The following is a 19,713-nucleotide window of genomic DNA, read 5'->3' as shown; positions in this document are numbered from 1 at the left end:
TTAGCCTATACATAGCTCCCCCTCTCCTTTCATTGCCCTCCTTTTTTGTCTAACTCTTTTATCTCCCTCCTTTTTCACCACATGCTGAGAGCATTTGTATATTTTTTCCTATTTTGCATTCCAAATTAGTTACATTTATCAATTTATAAATTTTGCCTACTCTCCCTTGTCCGCGATGACCCCACAGATGACGACCAGAAAAAAGACACAAGATGGTTTAAAAAAGACAGCAAGGGAACAAAAGATATATGCTTTTATGATATTTTGAAACAGAGAAAAGAGAGACCCCTCTATGCACCCAGTCTCTTGCCAAGAGGTAATGTATTGCACTCAGCATACAGTATTATGATGATGCAGTCAGTTGGGAACACCACACTCATTGATTCCTCTGGGACGACAATATCTCGGCATGTAGTGAGCACTACAGCAGCTACCCTCAGCCTCTTGGGAGCCAAGTATCATCCACAGAGATGGAAAGTGCTACCAAACTGATATGTGACTGCAGCTCCGATGACTACAGGCAGAAAGATCCCTGTGGAATTTGGAAATAAGGTAAAACTCAAACTAGTGCATGAATCTATGATTAGAGCAAAATTATATTGGCTACCTATAACTCTGGTGGTAATAAACTCACAGAGGGACATTTTCTCCTGTGTTATGATTTATTTCTGAAACAGTATCTACTTTAGAGAAGGAGCAGCTACCCTTTTTGAAAACTATGCCCACCTATTGTGTCTATGATGGGTGCTGTACTGACAGTGTGTTTTGGACTTTTGAAGGGAAAGTTTGGATTATTTGACGTGGGGTTGGCAAACATATATCCATAGTCAGTGAATTATCTGCAGTAGATGGCCGTCGACATACCCCCAATATGGAGACGCACACAGCGCACACAGCTCAGAAAGTAAGCAATATATGCAATTCACAGGGTCAGCAGCAAAACATATTTTAGCCTCTTCAAGATGGTCCAAATAAAAGAATCAATATCAGCTTAAGTCAGTTTATATTGAGAATATTTTCACAACTTAATCTAGCTGTTAAATAGTCTTTCCTGATGGGAAACACTACTATACAAGTCAAATATTGCTTGTTGCTGGTCTACCGCTGCCTTGATCTGTTAGTATTTTTTGTATGATTGTGCGATTTGGATGACTCCAAATTAACCTTTAAAAACACTGACGTCACACAATAACTCAAACTAACTAACAGATCGAGGCAGTGGTAGACCAGCAACTTCCTGATGATTCCTATTGATTTCGCCAATGAAGTCTGGTTGGTTTGGAGAGAGTGATATCTGGATTATATAATGGCGGTTTCCCTTCAGAAAAGGCTGTCTGACTGCAATGTAAAGCGATGAAAATATTCTAACTATAGCATGCACTTTTTTTGGGTGGGCCTTGTTTTAGGCAGCTAAAATATGTTTTGCTGCTGAGCCTGTCCACAGCAGTACACTGCTCAACTTCAAAACTGGGGGCATGGCAACTGCCATCTACTTTAGGTAATGTTGACTATCGATAAATAACTCACACAACCTCACTTCAAATAATTATCCCTTTAAAGACCATTGCCTATATGACTATGTCATCTATGTTTGCTGTTGTATTTCCAAGGGGGATGTTCAGCCATAGAGATTTCAAGTATTCAAGCTTCAGCAATCACTCACCATCACATGAGGGCGGAGGCCCCTCAAACTCCAAGTGTGTCCCCAACCGGCAGGTCAAGATGCTGTTTCCACTTAACTGGTAGCCTGGTAGACATCGGTAGCGCACTATATCACCTGAAGAGAGAGAGAGAGAGGAAGGAGAGGTACAGTCAGTGACAGATCAGTGGTGGTGTCAACACTCCAGATGATTGATACAAGCCAAAATGTCTTCATACTCTTGTACACATCAGTGCTCCTTAGCCAAGATCGGGGGTATAACAGAAGTAAATGATGATCCATTGTGTGTCTCAGGGAAAGAAAAAGTTAACAGTGGAAAAAAGTACTCTAACACATCCCTACTGGGGATCCTATAGATGAAACACTGTGTCAGTGTTGCTGCCTTTGTGTCTCTGAATAATAACGAGTGGAGGAGGTATGCAAATAAACAGATAAGGAGAAATAATCTCCATTGTCTTCTACAGGAGAGACTGAAACCACCTGCCTAAAATCCCTCTGGCATTCTGATTATTTTGTCATAATCATTCATTTATACCGCTTCCTCTAAACTCCCTGGGTAATGGAGTGTGGGTGTCTGCATTCAGTACCAGTGGCTTATGGGATGTGTAGTCAATATCAGAGTCACGGAACCTAGGGCACTATAAAGCAACAGTGGGATTAAAGGATAACTTCTGTATATTTCAACCTGGACCCTATTTTCCCATGTCATTGTGTCTAAGTGAGTAATGAGAACAACAATTTTTGAAATCGGTCAGGCATTGAGGCTCTGCAGCTGGCGTAAGCAAAACAAAAGTTACGTATGTGACTATGGTTCTATGAATCCTGGATGACTGCCAGAGGCAGTGCTTTAAGCATTGCACGTCACCATCTTGCACATGCACAGGTTGAGTAGTAATACCAACAAAGTCACCTGTGAGTGACCCTGGACAGGTGATATCTTCTGGCGTCATTAGAGGATCTGTTTAAGCATTGGATGACCAATACCAACAGAGTCACAAGAAATCCCAAGTACATACTTCACTGACTGTAAGCAGAAGAACTTGGTAGGAGCACTATGCCAAGTGGGTGGTGAGTGGCAATGATCATTCAATAAAACCTTACTATGGTGCTTGGTGACGTCCACGAGGCCACAGCACATACTGCTTCAAGACATGGCCACATTCTGCATGGCTGCCAGTGTTCAGCTATCAGACACTGCATGAGAGAGGGCTCTAGAATTTCTCCAACATGCATGTAACTCCTTCTGGCATTGCTTTGAAGGAGGCACAATAAAGGTGGCAAAGGCTGAACTGTGCCTGAAACGGGAACGGGAGCCTGTCTCTGAGGCATGGGAGAGCCCCATATTCCCCAAATTCAGTGGCTGAAGCTGCCATCGAGAGGATGTCATCCTCTAGACTCAACATTGCCACAGGAGGAGTTCTACTGTTAGGAGGTCCACTCTGGAAGCGATCTTACACACACACTCTTCGGTCGACTAGGTTGGGCTGGGGACAGCCTGTGAGCTTGAGTTAGCTCTTCTGGTGAAGGAACACTGCCAAAAAAGTTCCATGGCGTTTCCATGGCGGCCACCATTTATGAAGAACAACACATAAAAAGTATGTATGCTGGGAGTGGGAGCGAAAACACTACCTTCACCAACAAAAGTTGCAACAAGAAACCAAAAGAAGTAAAAAATACAGCAGTTCAAGTCAACTGCCAACTGTGAAAAACAAAATGAGTCCAAATAAGGAATGCTGTAACTACAAAAACAGCACAAGTACGATTGAGTCATTACAAAATAGAACAGATTAGCACAAACAAAGCACTGCCGCTAACTGTAAAAGAACAAAATCCAATTCAAAGAAGGAACGCTGCAACTATGAAAAAAAAAACAGCGTAGGTATGACTGTCTTAACTCAAGCAAAAACACTGCTACTAACAGTAAAATGAGATAGAAAAAAATACACCTACATTGGGAGAGGGAGTGAAAACAAAGTTTTCACCAAGAGGTTGTCATTGTTAAACAACTAAGTAAAACAGGTATAACCAAAGCTGCTACCAATCATAAATAAAGTTAGCTCAAGCAAACACACTGCTGCTAACCGGAAACGAGACATTCGTGTGTTTGTTTTTTAACAAAGTAAGATATGCTTTGTTTAACCAGGAACAGCTGCTTTATTGATCTGAACAAATTCACTAAAACTGTAACTTTGTCATCATAAAACACACTTCATTCGAACTTGACAGAAACAAAATAATACTTGCCAAAAATGCCTTGGCTCATCTTTCCACCACTCCAACAATCACCAGCTCTGGTTGTTTGGTTGAAATAAACCCTTAATTCACTGTGTTAAATGTGAAAATATTTCTCCTATATGTACACTTCTCCCCATTGCTTCTCTGATGTCCAACCTCCTCTCCTGATATTTTCTCTTTTAACACATTAATAAAAAGTTCATGTTGACCAATCCAGCGTTAGTGCTTGTTGGAGCAGTGAAAAGACAAGCCAATTTGTTTTTGGTGAGTTTTATTTCATTTCTGTTGAGTTGGAATGAAGATGACAATGTTACAATTACTGTTTCTGTGAAGGGAGTCTGGTGTTTTTGGTAGGGATTATATTGCAGACTGTTTTGCTGGCTGTAGCCGTCTTGTTCAAAATTGGACTAAATTCAAAAATGGTTGTCTCCGTTAGTCACTTAGATGCAAAAATGTGGAAAAATAGCATCCAGGTTGAGAAATACCAAAGTTACCCATTAACTCTTCATGAATACTACAATTGCACAAGTCAGGATGAGATCATCCTCTAATACAAAATGTCAGCAGTGCCTGGATAGCAGTGATTGTGTGTGTCTATAAGTTTACTGATGTGTCTTTTTGTGACAGCGTTTTGCACCTACCAATTTTAAACTCTTTGCTTGCCATCAGGACCTCGGCGTTAGGGATGATGGGTGGAGGCAGGCAGAACTGCAGTCTGTAAGCTTTATTGAGAGCATCAAAGACATGGAAGGAGTTAAACAGAATATGTTAAATATCTTGTAGAAATAAACATCAAGTAAGAAGTGTAATTTACATACCTTGATAGCTAATGCGAAACAGTCCACCCTTCTCTGTGTTACTACGGAAACGTATCAGCACCTGATTGGATGTGCTACTGGGCGGGTCATTGGGCTCTCCATCGGTGAACACTCCCAGTTTCCTGGCTGTCTCCTGTGGACCATCCCTAAGGAAAAAAAGTCACAGGTCAACTATTACTTCAAATACAACAACACACTAGAGCTAAGATAATTAACAGTGGGGATTTTCTGTCAGCAGCTTCTACTAAAATGCTTGCTCTGTCTCCAACCATAAAGCACCTTGAGGCTCTGACGCATATCTGTGAGTAAACCGAACAAAGCCACATGCCAGATTATTGTCAAGCAGCTTCCAGCAGCAAAGTAGAACCAAGCTGCTCACTTCATCATACCCAAAGCAATTACTCTGGGCTGCTCTGGGTGATTATGTTGAAATAAGGTAAAAATTACAGATAAGCATGGAATGACAGGTCTGGATTGCGCTGCTCCTGCTAACTGCCGTCCAATGGGAGTGTCTCTGGAAGCTGTGGCCCAGCCTTGGCAGTCCCCTGGTGTGGGCATGGCCGATTAAGCCAGCTCCCAGATTCCTGCCACAACCATTCAGCTTAAAAACCATCTGTCTTTGGCTGTCAGACTGGGCATGGGAGATTACAAGCAGCTCTGGAAACGGCTGGCTAGGGACTGCTGCCTGACAGCACTCTGGCCAAGCCGCCATTACGGGGCCCATTTCCTTGGCTCAGTAGTTCAGTGGATAGATACACAGCGGTGGTAACTGGAAACTGGGGAACATGATAGTCCCCATCTTGGCTCTGCATGAGCTTGCTGGGAAAGATCAACACAGTGGGGGCCGTTTACAGAAGAGCATCAATACGACAGAAAGTGGACATTTTGGCTCACTTTAGTCATGTCATCTTAGTGACATAAACCCTCCATGGACTAAACAATCTTCACATGCATTTCTATAAGCAGCCCGGTCCATAAAACATAGATGTCACCCCACGCCATGTGGACTTTTCATGTGGTCGTCAAGTTGCCAGGTTGGCTGGCAGTCAGATCTCCGGTCTCACTGAGAGCTGGGACCTTTGGAGCTTGTCTCAGGGAGAGGGGATCAACTGGGACTGGCAACAATCATGCATGCAAAATCCTGTCTTTGGTGGCACATATGGCAGGCCCAGCCGTGCATTATGGAGGTGATGAAAGGAAGCTTTGCCCCTTGATACTCAGTCAGGCAAAAAGACATACACCTTCCGCATACACGTCCTGACACAAACATTAACACACAAAATGAGAGCGCACACACACTTCCACCAGCCAAAACCTTCGCTCTGCTTCCTTCTCTCCCCTCTCACACACGCATATTTTAAGAGATGAAAACCACATTCTACCTACTGCTCTGATTCGTTCCCTCATGGCCGACAGCATTCAGCTCATTACATGCGAGTGTTTGGTATTGAGGAAATATGATTTGCAGTCACAACAATTAAAGGAAATTCAAACAATCCATGTGAATTCTGCATGACTTTGCAATTTTGTCCAATCATGGCAACTTTTCTGCAAATTTGACCAATCATCATTGCTCCACCAATCAATATTTTATTATTTATTCATTCATTTGCAATTTTTTTTTATTTTGTCATAGCTACTGAAAAGAACACAAGGCTTGTCATTGTAATTGACACTTATCACTGTTCTGTGCACATTCATATTTTGATTTTGTGCTTGCTGTTTTGAATGATTTTGAGTTTCAAAATGAGTTTGATTGTTTGTGAAATACACCCCAGGTGAACTTTTTCATTTTAAAAAATAAAACTGGGTTTGTCAAGATTTTTGTAATCCTGAGCCTTTTTGGTAAAGTTACTTAGAAAACTCAGAACATCTTATGGTTTTTCACTTGCTCACACAAGTTTATTGCAAAAATGCCTAAAAACATTGTAACAAAATCAGACAGTTTAGGCTGCAATAGTCCCAAAAAACGGCCAGCAAAATCCTGAAGGGACTGATTTGTATAGAGGGACATTTGTGTAGACAGCCATGAGTTTGAACATACCTTAAAAAAGAATTATGGGATGAGGATGTGGTGATTTTGAAAGAATAAAATTATGTGTGTGTCATGGAGAGGGCAAGAAGGAAGGAATGGTGGACACAAACAGAGCCAAAATGACACAAGAAAGAAAAGCCAAAGACAAAGAAGTGAGCTTTTAATCAGCTTTTTTGCTCCTGTAATGGATGACAAAGATGTGGTATACATGTGGTGGGAGGCCACACTGTACTTGTTAGCTGCAGAGTCACATAAAGAGGACAGTGAAAGAAAAGATAGGAGGGGGCAGGGGAATTAGAGATTAGCAAACTGGAACCTGATTCAGTTTTGTCAAGCGATGCAACAGAGGTGGATTAGAGGGGGGGAAAGGCTGGAGGCGTAACAGGTTGAAAAGTAGGAGTGGGTGACAAGGAGCTGAAAAAAGAGATTGTAAGAAAAGGCAGTGTAGAGGTGATGATAACGAGAAAATGGAATTGCAAGAAAATGACAACATTTTCAACAACACTTAAGCAGTACAGAGTTTGTTTTGTTAAGATGGCCTTGAGATGCTGGTTTGATTATTACAAAAAAATATCATTTCAGTTTACTCACAAACAAAAATGAACATATTTTATATTTTAAGGTAAAAATACACACAGAAATATTCTAGAAAAGGAGTTTTCACATATATGCATCCTATATTCTTACCAGACAGTGATGAAGTCATGCGGCCCGTGAACCTGAAGCAGAGTGAAGTTGAGTTTGATACCAAAGCCAGGAGCAACAGTGATCAGCCAGGAGCAGTCAGCTGAGCTGGGGTACTCCTCTGGGTAACCTGGAGAGAAGATGGTCCCATTGTCTGATGTGATGTTCCCACCACAAGGCACTGAGGAACAGAGGGGAAAGGGAGACAGAAAGAGAGGCAGAGTATATATATCAGTGGGCCAGGAATACACCAGGACAGATCCATAATTCAGCTGCAATCTGTGGAAAAAGGGGATTTTTCATCCCCCTCTTCTTTCTGCTTCTCAGTGTCTCTCCCCCCCTCTCCTTCACTCTTCGTCTAGTGCCCAGGCGCTTGTCTGAGCTAAAGATTAGCCAGTAAAGCCTGTTAGCAAGTGGGGACTTGGATGGAGTGTTTTGCTAAGATAAGGCCTCAACCCCATTCCCACTGGGGTTGAAGAGAGAGAGTGCGGAGATGAGGCAAGGGGTTAGTGTGGACTGGGCTTTTGAGGTATGTGTCTGTACAGTATGTGGACTGGATATGCACATGTGTGTGTGTGTGTGTAAACTTGTGTGTTCCTGAGTGACAGGAAAGGTCGAAACTGCATGTTGCTGTCAGGATTGAAAACGGTGTTACCTAACAAATCGACGCATGCCTGCTGTTCTGAGGTTAAAAATATACAGTAACACTCACTCACACACATACAAACTAGCCTGCACCCAGCCTCAAATCTTCATGCATAGAAATTGTGACTATATTTCAAACATTCCTCAGGAACTCAGGAGGTTCTAACCAACTTAACGATTATGAAGCTTAACATTCCCGCTGGTGCCCTTAGAGAAACCCCATATTCACCGGAGTAGAGCAGGAAGGAGTGGTAATCGCAATAGTGCAGGCATTTCAAGAAACCCAGACAGGGTATCCAGCTTAACGGCACACCCTTGGACGCCTATGGGTATACGATCATTCCCAAAGCAGAGATTGCATGTTTATCCCTCTGTTTCTCTCCCAGGTTATGTGTGTTCATGTTATACAGCTGTCTGCTTCAGCCCTGTGGCTGATAGGCCACTCTGCTGCTGGCTCACCTGTTAAATGAGCTATCGATCAGACCGATTGATTAAACCCTGGGCACTCCACAGAGCTGCACCTCTAGCTCACGCCATCAACTGGCAAGCTACTTAAAACTTATGTGTAAAGAGCGTGTTGCTGCTTGAAGGGTAAGCTGAGTGCACAAAACTTGAAACAGTGTTGCTAATGTAAACAGTGAAGCATAATATGCTGTACAATAATATAGCAAACAAAAAAGGGATGACAAAGGAGGAGATGAGACAGCCAAGGTTAAGTGAAAATAGAGGGGGGAACATAAAAGAAAGGATATGGTGCAAAGTATTTTATAGACAGAACGTGGTGTGATGCCAAGACAAGAAGCCAAGTGAAGGTAAGTGAAGTAAGGTAACAAAAATCAATGCAGTGTCTCTCATCCTCCTTAAAGGAAATCTTTGTAAATACTGTAGTGACAGAGAGACTGAGGAACAGTTTGTACTTAGCTGCACTTGATCAAGGATACAGTACGAGTTAAAACATGGTATGTATTAGCTGAGACAAAATGTGAGGGAGAGATCAACACACTTAAATAACAACAGCAGCAAGTTCGTCCATGCATGAAAATGTAAGTACAATAAAAATATTTAGAATTATTTGGTCAATTTTGCTCCCCTAATGGTTTCCCAATCTAAAAATCAGGATAAAGAAAAAAGTGCTTTAATTTGAAGTGTAAATCTAATATGGTAATAAGTCAGTGAAACAGCGGTGTGTACGTGTGTGTGTGTTCAGATATATTTATCCCATTAACACCAACATATCTCTAATCACTTCATCTCCTGCTATAACACTCCCTCACTGCAGGTCATAGTCTTAAAGCCAATTCAATTACACTCACAGTCAGAAGCATCAGGCCACATTCTCCTGGTCAGTTTATAAGGCAAACACACACTGCAACACTTATACAGTATCTACGCACAAACACATTTCAATGGCTCTCCACATTTTAGGCAAAAACAGAATCATGAATATATACACATGTGGCTGCATTAAAACATGTCAAGGAATGTCAGTTAGTTGAAATACCCACTATTACACTGGTATGTATATATTTTTTGCTACATATTATCACTGCATATTGCTACAGAAAGATCATTCATTAGAATTATATTAATTATCATATAAATAACTGAGCACTGAAACTGCACAGGTGTGTACACATGGTACTGGGATATATAATACGGCAATATGATTAATATTATATGTATTTATTAATATGCATATAACCCTGTTCCTTTATACACCAACACATAGATGTGCACACCGCCCCCCCCCCCCCCCACACACACACACACACACACACACAGGTATAATTTTCATGGCTAATAATCTTTGATGAAAATTGAAAAGGCCTATACAAAAGAAAATAGCCATGAGAGAATAAACTCTATCTCGGCTCCCGCTGCCTTTTCACTCTGTTACTCCCTCTCTCGCTCGCATTTATCTCCCCGCTCGCCCATTCAAAGTTCCAGTGTCATGGCCATCACCTCCCTCTGTAATTTTGCCCACCTCATTGAATAATCGACAGCCGGAGCGTGAGAATGTGGGTCAAGGACGAGGCAAAAGAAAGAGCACCCATTACTTTTCTTTTCAATTTAGCCCCTCTTTTATTCATCTTTTATTTGTCTCTATTCCTCTTTAGCACAGTATTGATTTTCATTGAGGAATGCTTTGCTTCATTAATGGGGGATGATAATTCAGTTTAATTTCATTATTCAAAATAGATAATCATTATCTCCATAGCCGCACTTCGCACTAATGATGTTATAGCTCAATAAGTTCTAAACAGAAAGTTATCATGTTATTACTTTGGTTATGGGTTCATGCCGCAATATAGTTGGACACTACTTTGAAAGACTACTTAGTCTTCAGATTCATAATTAATGTTCAATTTGCATATTACTGGGGCATTGATACGACAAATCTCACATCCCTTACCTTCACAGCGAGGGAAAGGGTGATCCCAATTGCGGGTGGTGCCGTGCTCACAGGTGAGGATGGAATGTCCCATTAGCTGATACCCAGGCAGACACTCAAAGGAAATAGACTGGCCCACATTGTAGCCGGCACCCACCACCACCCCGTAGCGGAAAGGCTCCGGGTCAGGGCACTCCTGTAGCTCATAAGCTGAGGGAGAGAACAGTATGTGCATCAGTCAGTATTCATTAATAAAGTTACTCGACCACATTTTAGTTTTATAGCAATAACATAATTCACTTACGCACAAAGAAAAAAAACAGAACAGTCTGTAATTTTAAAACAATAAGTATCATATTTAAACATGTCTGTGTTTCTGTATGTTCATGTTAATAAATTTACCACTGGGCGGGGCTCAACAATAAGGACTGCCCGCTTGTCCAGGGCAAGTAAAATGCCAGGTCAGCGACTCTGGCAAGCAGTCAAGTGGTAGAGAAGAATTAAACTTTTGATAATTAATTAAGTTTTAAGAATTTTTTGAGAAAGTAATTTTTCATGCAAAAATAGCAATAACAAACAAACAAAACAAGACATTTAAAGACATCCCTGGGATGGACCTTTTTTACCATTTTCTGACATGATAAACTGCTAATAAATAAAATAAAAAAACAAAAATCCAATTTGGCAAATGGATTTCTGACCCACTTGCCTGACAGGGCAAGTGAAAAAAATAAACACATTTAGTTTCAGATGCTGCCCACCTGACTGTTTCAGTTTCTTTCTTACCGCCTGGAACTAGCTATCAATTCACACAACCACCACAGATTTGCCTCAACACATGACTGCTCTGCCTTCACACGACACAAGTATTATAGTGGAGCATCTTCTATATTTATTTTCCATCTTTAATTCCCCTTCCTCATCTTTCTGTTGTTCCTCCTCCTTGTGTTCAACCTCCCACTCACTCACTCCTCCTCCTCCTCCTTCTCCGACAGGGGTTTTCAAAGGAAAGAAAAATGCCAGGGGCGGGTTTGACTTGTGCCGGAGGAGTGTGATGCAGTCATCAGAAGTAGTGTGGGTAAATAATTCGTACTTTTCTCCCCCCCTCTTGGATACAAAAGCAAAGCAGGCAGTGAGCCTTGAAGAGCCAGGATATAAATATGACTAAAGAAATTGATTTCTATGGATCACAGCTTCCCTTTGTAGGAGATATCTCATGCAAATGCTGCAAAAGGGGGGTATTTGCAAATATAATGCTTGATTTATATGCTAATGTACACATAATTATGTAAATGCACAATGCTACCTTTCGATTTGCCCGCTCGTTTGTGGAATCACAAAATAAAAACTTTGTGTGCCTGTTGCACTTACAGACAAGGGCAATTTATTCCTTGCAGCCAAGCGGATATGCAGTGAGGCCTTTTATTGGCACATGCTGAAGAAATCTTTTAAGTGATCAACTGTTTTATATACAGAGATTTATAGATCGGGGGAATTTACTGGCTCTGTGCACTGATTAGTTTGACACAGTCACTTCTAGGGCTAATTCAGTAATGTTATGGCTTTACATGCATACACCTCGGAGTGAAGTGACACTAATAGCACATAAGTAAACATAAAGGAACAAAGTAACACTCCCAGAGATGGCTATTTGCTTTCACAAGACATAATTCATTTCTGTGACTTTCGTTCTTATAGTTATTCTTTGGTTGTGTGAGTTTGGGGGAAACTGCTCTGTTATAGTAGTACATTCTTTGACATAAGGGTTCCAGAAGGGTTCCTCCTGAAGGGCCAAGTTTCTATTCAGGACCATTTTGCTTGCGCAAAACTCGTCAGGGGCTCTTTGCACCATACTATAAACGTGTTCTCAGGTAGAACAACCAGAGTGGTGTCTAGATAAAACTCTAGGAATATAAAAGGGTTCTCCGTAGGATTCCCTGGATGGGTTCTAGATAAAACCCTGGAAAATATATTTTAAGTTTTTCAGTAGAACCCCCTGGACAGGTTTTAGACCTCTTGAATATATATGGGGTTCTCAGCAGACCTTCTAGGTGGGTTCTAGATGAAGCCACTGTAATATAAAAAGGGTTCTCAGTTGTTAGCAGGAGGGTGGAAAGGTTCTGGCTAGAACCCCCAGACAGGATTCTGCATGGAATCATTACACCATAGAAGGGTTCTCTGTAGAACCTCTCATAGAGGGTTCTGAGTGAAATGTCACAATGCCAGACCAGAGAAACAGCTTAGTTTCGGTGGAATGGGCATTGAAGGTCTGGACCCGAGCTATCATAGTTCTAGTTAGTGCCTTTATTTCTATGTTTGCATTCCCTGCACCTGTGCTGAACCACATTTTAGTGACAGGAAAAGGTGGTTTGAAGCAGCTCCAGCCTCACTGAAGTAATTACTAGTTTGATCAAGCTTTGCAGAGGAAGGTGACTCCTAACACGGAAACTGGTTCAGCTTTGCAATTAGCAAAATTTAGTCTTGATGATTATGCTCATTATTATAAATACATATTAAAACAAGTCTATTTTTGTCTGAGATTATTTTACGGCTGATCATTACTTCCTGTTCCAATCTTCTCCATCTTTAAATTGGAGCTTTTAAAGTTGACTTTCTTACATATAATCTTGTTTGGTCTCTTACCCTGGTACTCGAATCTGAAGCCTGGTTTGTTCTGTGAATGGTCACTGTGAAAATATACTGTGGTCTCGTGGGAGGTAGTGAGGAGGGAGGACGGAATATCCTGGCCGCTGAATCGGCCAATAACTGCACTCGTATCAAGGGGCCCATTGCGAATCTCAAGGAAATCATGGTTGGCCTCGGTGGAGAAGTTGAGGAACTGCATGTGGGCTCCTGGGAAAGGGAGAAAGAAGAAATATTGAGAGGTTGGTGGGAAATTGTTCCTGAAATGCTACTCATGTACCCCTGCACAGGCTTTCAGCTCTAAATCTAAAGAGTTTAACCTTAAGTACAACTACAAATGATTATATGCCACAATCAAGCCATACAAGTTGTCTAATTAAAGGTTCTTGAGTGGGGAAATGCCAAAGTGTGGCATGCTGTAAGAGCCTCCTCATGATGCTCACCGTAACCAACTGGCAGGTAGATTCTCCAGGTGCAGTCACTGTTGCTAGGGTAGTTGCCAGGGAAACCAGGACTGAGAATCATGCCCTCCATCTCCTCCCGGATTCCACCACATTGAGCTGACAGAGGGCAGACAAAGCTTTTCATTAGCATCTGCAAACAGTGATTCTCCCAGATTAAAATAACATTACAAACCTGGTCCAATTCAGTCCTCTGGTTAGTGGGAGTGGGAGTCCTGAACAACTACAACACTGGTAGAAACAAAATTGGTGCCTTTATGAGAAAGATAGAGTGTAGCATACAGTAAGTTAGTTGTTTTAGATAAAGCACAGCAGAAAGGAAAACGTTTAGTTATTCTGAAGTCTGTAAAACTGAGATTATAAATTATAGGGTGGGAGGAGAAAATTCTTAACCCAAACTGAACAATAACCCTACCGCAGTTTGGTTTTGCATTGCTTGAAGGCTTTTTTAGAAAATGCTCATAGGTGTAAATAAGCACCCTAATATTTTGATCACACTAAGCATCTCATTTTTCAGTCAGTACAATGTAGTTATAATTTTATTAGCATTGATAAAAATGCTGTTAAAGAAGAACTGTGTTCAGTGTTCAAAAAATCACCACCATCTCTTCAAAATGGAATGGAAAAAATGGAAATCTTTATCTCATCTCTATCTTTTCTCTCCATTTAAGATATCAAGGTGTCATGTACTGTATCTTCTGCCGCTCTTCATCTTTCTCCTTTCATCCTAAACCACTGATGGTTAAATCTGGTAAATGTCTTGACTGAAATCCAGGACTGAGACTCAAAGGAGCTAGAAAAAAGGTGAAATTAGAAAAAAAAAACATGGCATGGAAATACTGAGTTAAAGCAATGATGAGATCAAGAAAAGATGAAAAGACTGAGAGATCCTGACATGAAAATTAAAAAGATGAAAGGATGCTGAAACTAATGGTAAAAGAATTAGCTGACTTGAAGAGAAAAAAGAAAGACAGAAGTACTGGTGGGGAAGCAAACATGGTGAAGAAGATTAAGAAATAAATGGGACAAACAGCCAACATCCACCAGAGGAGGGAGAACCCACAGAGAAACTCAGGGTGCAGCACTATTGTGTTTCTGTAAGGAATAAGTGAGGGGTTAAATGTTATCCTGTAACAGCACAAAATGCCTGAGGTAATCAAGAAACTGCTGATGCCTGTGAACACGATGAATCTTCCCTCTACTTCAACCAATCACAGTCTGAGATGGAACTAATTAGGTAGTAGTAGGTTGTTCCAATAAGTGGGACTCGTTTGTCAAGGCACTCTCTCGCAGGCAGGAGGACTTGAGGTGCAAAACGGAGAATACAATTTCATTTGGTGCGTGCACTCAGCTTTCAAGGTAGAAATATCAAACTAATTTTAAAAGTGCAAAAGCTCTCATAAACTCAAACAAAAACACAAACCAATGAAATATAGCCTTCACTTTCTTTGTTTATATCTCCTCTTTTCTTCATTTTTCTGATGGATTCAAAAGCTTGGTTATGTCTGTCATAAAGTGCGTCTGTGTGTGAGTCGGGACACAGTATAGGAAAGCTAAAACCTCTCTTTGTCACCAACAGTATGTAGTTATATGGTAATCCAGTTCTGCTTTCATTGAAATGATGATGGCACTGAAAGCATCTTTCCACAAGTCTTTCTGTTGGGATCTTGGCCTGATAGGTTCTGTATAATGTTTGGAATAGTTAGCAGGTGTGCTTGCCGTAGAAAAAAAGTAAGGAAAAGATGTTTTGGTGGAACAGAAGGAGAGCAGTGACGCAGGGAAGCAAAAGAAGGAAGAGAAAGTATTTTTACCTATGCAGAGAGGAGGTGGGTAGTTCCATCGTCTGACGGTTCCAGGCATACAGGTGATATGCGAGTTCCCCTGCATTCATGCACACACACACAATACACAAAGATAAAAAGTGCAACAAAGAACAGGGAGATTAATTAATTTGTTCTCCCTACTGTCACTCATCTGTTGCTCCAATTATTTGAACCTGCTGTCTGTCTCCACATGACTCATGTGGAGACTAAATGACTAAATCCATCTGAAATGACAGGGAGTAAAAAAGAGGGAGCATCACAGGCATTTTAAGGTGATCACATTTACTGCTGCACTGACAAAACAGGAAACACTGTATTGTTTGAAAGCCCTGTACTGGGTTTCAAAGCTAGCTTCCCATAAACATGAAAAAAATGGATAATGACAAAAATATCTTGGAACCCACTGTAATGTCACCACCACCAAGACAACATGCTGGTTAAGACTTTTGAACTGGTATAATGTACTCTTTCTGGTTTAATGTACTCTGCACACATGGATTAAGGACTGCTACTACAATGTTTGATAATGACAGATATTACCGAGCTTGAGAAAGGACACTTTAATTTCCTCTTTACTCAGGTGCATCTGGTACATCTGACCTAAAGAGGTCAGATGTACTAGTTTATAAGAACAGAACAGAATTCCTAGTAGAAAAGAGTAGGAAACGAAAAGGTTATGCAGGAAAGCAACACTGTCTCACACTTGGTGCAGTGTGATGGAGAGGCTGGATATCTGTGTTTTAACAGTATGAATGAGGCTACTTGTTTTGCATGAAAATGCAATTCAATAACTAACGTTGACTATAATTTTAGTGACTTCATTTGTATGTTGGTACATTTACATAATTCTATTGGATAATGCCTTTTCTGCAAATACTATAATAATAGAAAAAGCAATATTCTGGTCATTTACATGATCGGAAGTTAGCAGCATAACTTAAATCCCCCTGTAATAATAGCCAATATTATTTGATTGTCCCGAGGAAATGAGGATTTAAGTAAAATGACTGGACACTGTTGATAGTTCTCACGATGTCTTTGATGCCATCCTATAACGACACACTTTACATGGTTAAGTAATTTATTTTGAAACATATAGTTGAAATAATCCCCTGAAACCCTTTTTACTGAAATCTTCTTCTTATCCTGCTGCTATCAAACTTACCAGAACTCTTTGTCACAGCTATTGGACTAATGTCTATTACAATTAAAATATGCAAAGCACAACCAGTTGAAAAAAAGGGAATTGCATGAGCCAAACTTGATATTTCTGGGTGAGAACAGCGAGTGAGGACTGGTGGGAACACTTAGTCCTGATGGACTTGTGCAGCGAAGAGTGGAGAGGGAACTTTCAAACACAATTAGTTTGAACTACTGCATCCAGTGTGTTCCACAGATGTCACCATCTGTCTCCTGAAGCCCAGTTGACTACAGTGGAAGCATTGCAGGATGTGCAGAACACAGTCAAACTTGGAGGCTATGCAGAATTCTGCAGAGTTTATAGCATCACATCCTAAAAATTATAGGCAGCAGATGGAGGATACCTGTCCTGATGCCTATCCTGCCTCTGGGCTATACATATTTGAGCAACTTAAGGATAAAACTGTCATGCATCATAACATTCAGGATGGATGATAGAGATGAATCATAACAATCATCCCTTAATCTATAAAAACACTGAGCTCAGCGCATGCATAATTTGGTCACTGGAAAAAGAGATGCAAATAAGGTGTAAAAATTCCCTAACTCATGTCTATTAATGCTCAAGTCAGACTACTGCACATATTATTGAAAATATGTTTATACTGCCTTAATCACATTAACATAATCATAGCATACAGTTCACTGGTGCTGAAAAATGAACAGATAATTTGTAAACAAACTTCTAAAATGAACTAAAATATTGGGCTGAATGACACAGTCTACCTCAGTTTATTTTCTGATATTTTGACTGTAATATGTGAGCACTGCTCACTGAAGAAAAAGAAAACGGACAGGAGTGACAGCAAAGATGGTGAGAAAATGATAAGCATCAGTGTGGTTTCATGGTCATTTGTGGCCAAACCATATCTGAAGCATGTTACCTGGAGAGTGTATCCAGGTTCACACTGGAAAGACACCACATTATTCATCTGAAGACGCTCCCCAACCTTGATGCCATTCATAGGAACCACAGGCTCTGGACAGTTGGTCAGAGACACCGCTGAGGGGATAAGGAATAGATGAAAAAAAACATCAGAGACGGAGAAGAAAGAAAAGCAATTTATACAGAAACATGAAGGACAGGATTAAAAATTACAAAGTATAATGCAAAATGTGACTAAAACATTGCAGGAGAGATATCTGACCCTGGGGAGAAAGACAACCAGCAAGTTAAGAAATGTACTCAGGGTGTTGACACTTCAAGTGGTATGAACTACTTTTTCACTTACTTTTGTATTCCAGCCTGAATCCTGCTGCAGACACACTAATATCGGAGAAAAAGTGGAGGTACAGTTGGTTGGAGGTGCTGTTGAGGAGAGCTGGGACCGTGGTGCCTTGGGGAGAAGATTAATAGCAGAGTTTAGCAATGCTATCTCCTGCATAGGCTGACCATAACTAACTGTATAAGCTACTGGCAAATAGCTGAAAAGCTTGCAATTTTTTACATTTGCTTATTTAAGACAGTGTCAGCTTCTTAAACCATATCTGTGAGGTCCAAAAACCATGAGCCCACTATACTTTTGAGGTTTGACCAAAAAGCTTGAGCCCACAATTTTGAAGGGCTATTTGAAGGTTGGGACTTTTAGGGTTAGGGTTACAGTTAGGGTTAGAGGAAGAGTAAGAGTTAAGCTCTTAGTTGTGATGTGTAAAGTTAGGGCAGGGGTCAGCAACCCATGGCTCAAGAGCTGCATGCGGTTTTTTGCTTCTCACCAGTGGCTCCCTGTAAACGGATGCAAACTACCAAATGGAACGGTGTAAATTACCAAATGGATCTTTTTATAACATTAAAAATTTTTTAAAATTCATTGTTGACGGCCTGAAGTCTTTCTTACACTATCAAAAATTAAAAATAAGTAGCCTATACACCAAATGAAATTTTGCCTGTACAGCACCTAGTATTGAGTCTCCCTAGGCTGGCTATGAATGCCAAATCCAAAAAAGGCCAATTGTCAGAGAAAAACAGAGAATTTAATACGGTGCAGCTCCAGAATAATTTTTTTCCTTTTTTGCCCCAAACATCTAGTTTTGCCAATGAAGGATGCTAGATTGCACTATGACAATGATGGGTCCCTATGAATATCGTAGTATAAGACGGTCCTTTATTGATCTCTGTAGGAGAAACTGAATTTGGCACAGAAGTGCAAGGGAAAAAAGTAACAGTACACAGGGAAATAAAGTAAAAATAAAATACAAATAGAGTAAAGATAAGATAAAATAGGAATACTATATACAATAATGTGCTATGTACAAGTATGTGTAATATGCAATGTTTCTGTGATATACATTCAGTATATACACTCACAGACTGTGGAAAACTGAAGTAATACAAGTTTCCATATGTGTGTTTGTGTGTGCATGCAACAAACTGTATGTATGCATGATCATTTATAGGATGTATTAGGATATTTGGGGAAGCAGATGCACTATAGTCTGATCTACTAGCTTTTAAAAAGAGAAATAACAGAGTCAATTGTTTCTTTCAATATGTGGGTATGTAATCAACTGAAAAAAAAGGGAGCACCTTCCAAAGAAGAAAAGAAAAACAAATTAAGATCACACAATAAAATAACATATTCTACAGATACCGTATGACCTAAAATTGGTTGTTTAATAACTCAGATTTGTAAGTCTGGCATTTCTCTCTCATCTCTTTACTTCAGGGCACATCTAACATTTACTTTTGGTCCGGTTCCAAGCACAAACAAAAGGAGAATTCCCTGTTGCTGTATCTCACTATGAGGGGAGTAACCCAGATACTGTAAACAAACGTTCACTGTAACTCCACACAGAAAAGGATAACCTTTGTAGAAACGTACCAAAATTTTGCCAGGGGATGCTCCAAATTTCCCTCGACTACACCAGCTGCCTTTTAATTTAGCAATGTTCAAACTCCAACTGTGCCAAATGAGGCCCTCCTTTTAATAAAGTACGTGTTGTTTAACAAATACAGTGTGCGTTCCAGGTCACACGCTGCTCTGTGAAAACTGATTAGGCTATTACGTTGCTTCAAGTATGCTTTTGGCAGGTATAGATGAGTGACTTTAAGAATCATTTTTATGTCCAAGGTTGACATGGTGAATAAACATTGAAAACATGATTAAACATATACAAGAA

At 40.5% G+C, this 19,713-nt stretch overlaps 1 protein-coding gene across 1 annotated transcript in view; it reads right to left on the bottom strand.

Annotated features, from left to right (window-relative positions):
• Positions 1–19,713, bottom strand: part of csmd2 (CUB and Sushi multiple domains 2) — a 300,458-nt gene that overhangs the window by 48,496 nt on the left and 232,249 nt on the right. Inside the window, 10 exon segments of the mRNA XM_084738310.1 lie at positions 1,664–1,777; positions 4,537–4,617; positions 4,714–4,859; positions 7,436–7,613; positions 10,491–10,679; positions 13,113–13,322; positions 13,556–13,672; positions 15,385–15,454; positions 17,481–17,599; positions 17,829–17,933. Of these exon segments, the coding sequence (XP_084594436.1) occupies positions 1,664–1,777; positions 4,537–4,617; positions 4,714–4,859; positions 7,436–7,613; positions 10,491–10,679; positions 13,113–13,322; positions 13,556–13,672; positions 15,385–15,454; positions 17,481–17,599; positions 17,829–17,933 (1,329 nt within the window).

The sequence above is a fragment of the Lutjanus erythropterus genome, chromosome 16 (assembly GCF_056507025.1).
Source record: "Lutjanus erythropterus isolate fLutEry1 chromosome 16, fLutEry1.hap2, whole genome shotgun sequence".
NCBI classification, from domain to species: domain Eukaryota; kingdom Metazoa; phylum Chordata; class Actinopteri; order Lutjaniformes; family Lutjanidae; genus Lutjanus; species Lutjanus erythropterus.
This window is presented reverse-complemented; position numbering and strand designations above follow the sequence as displayed.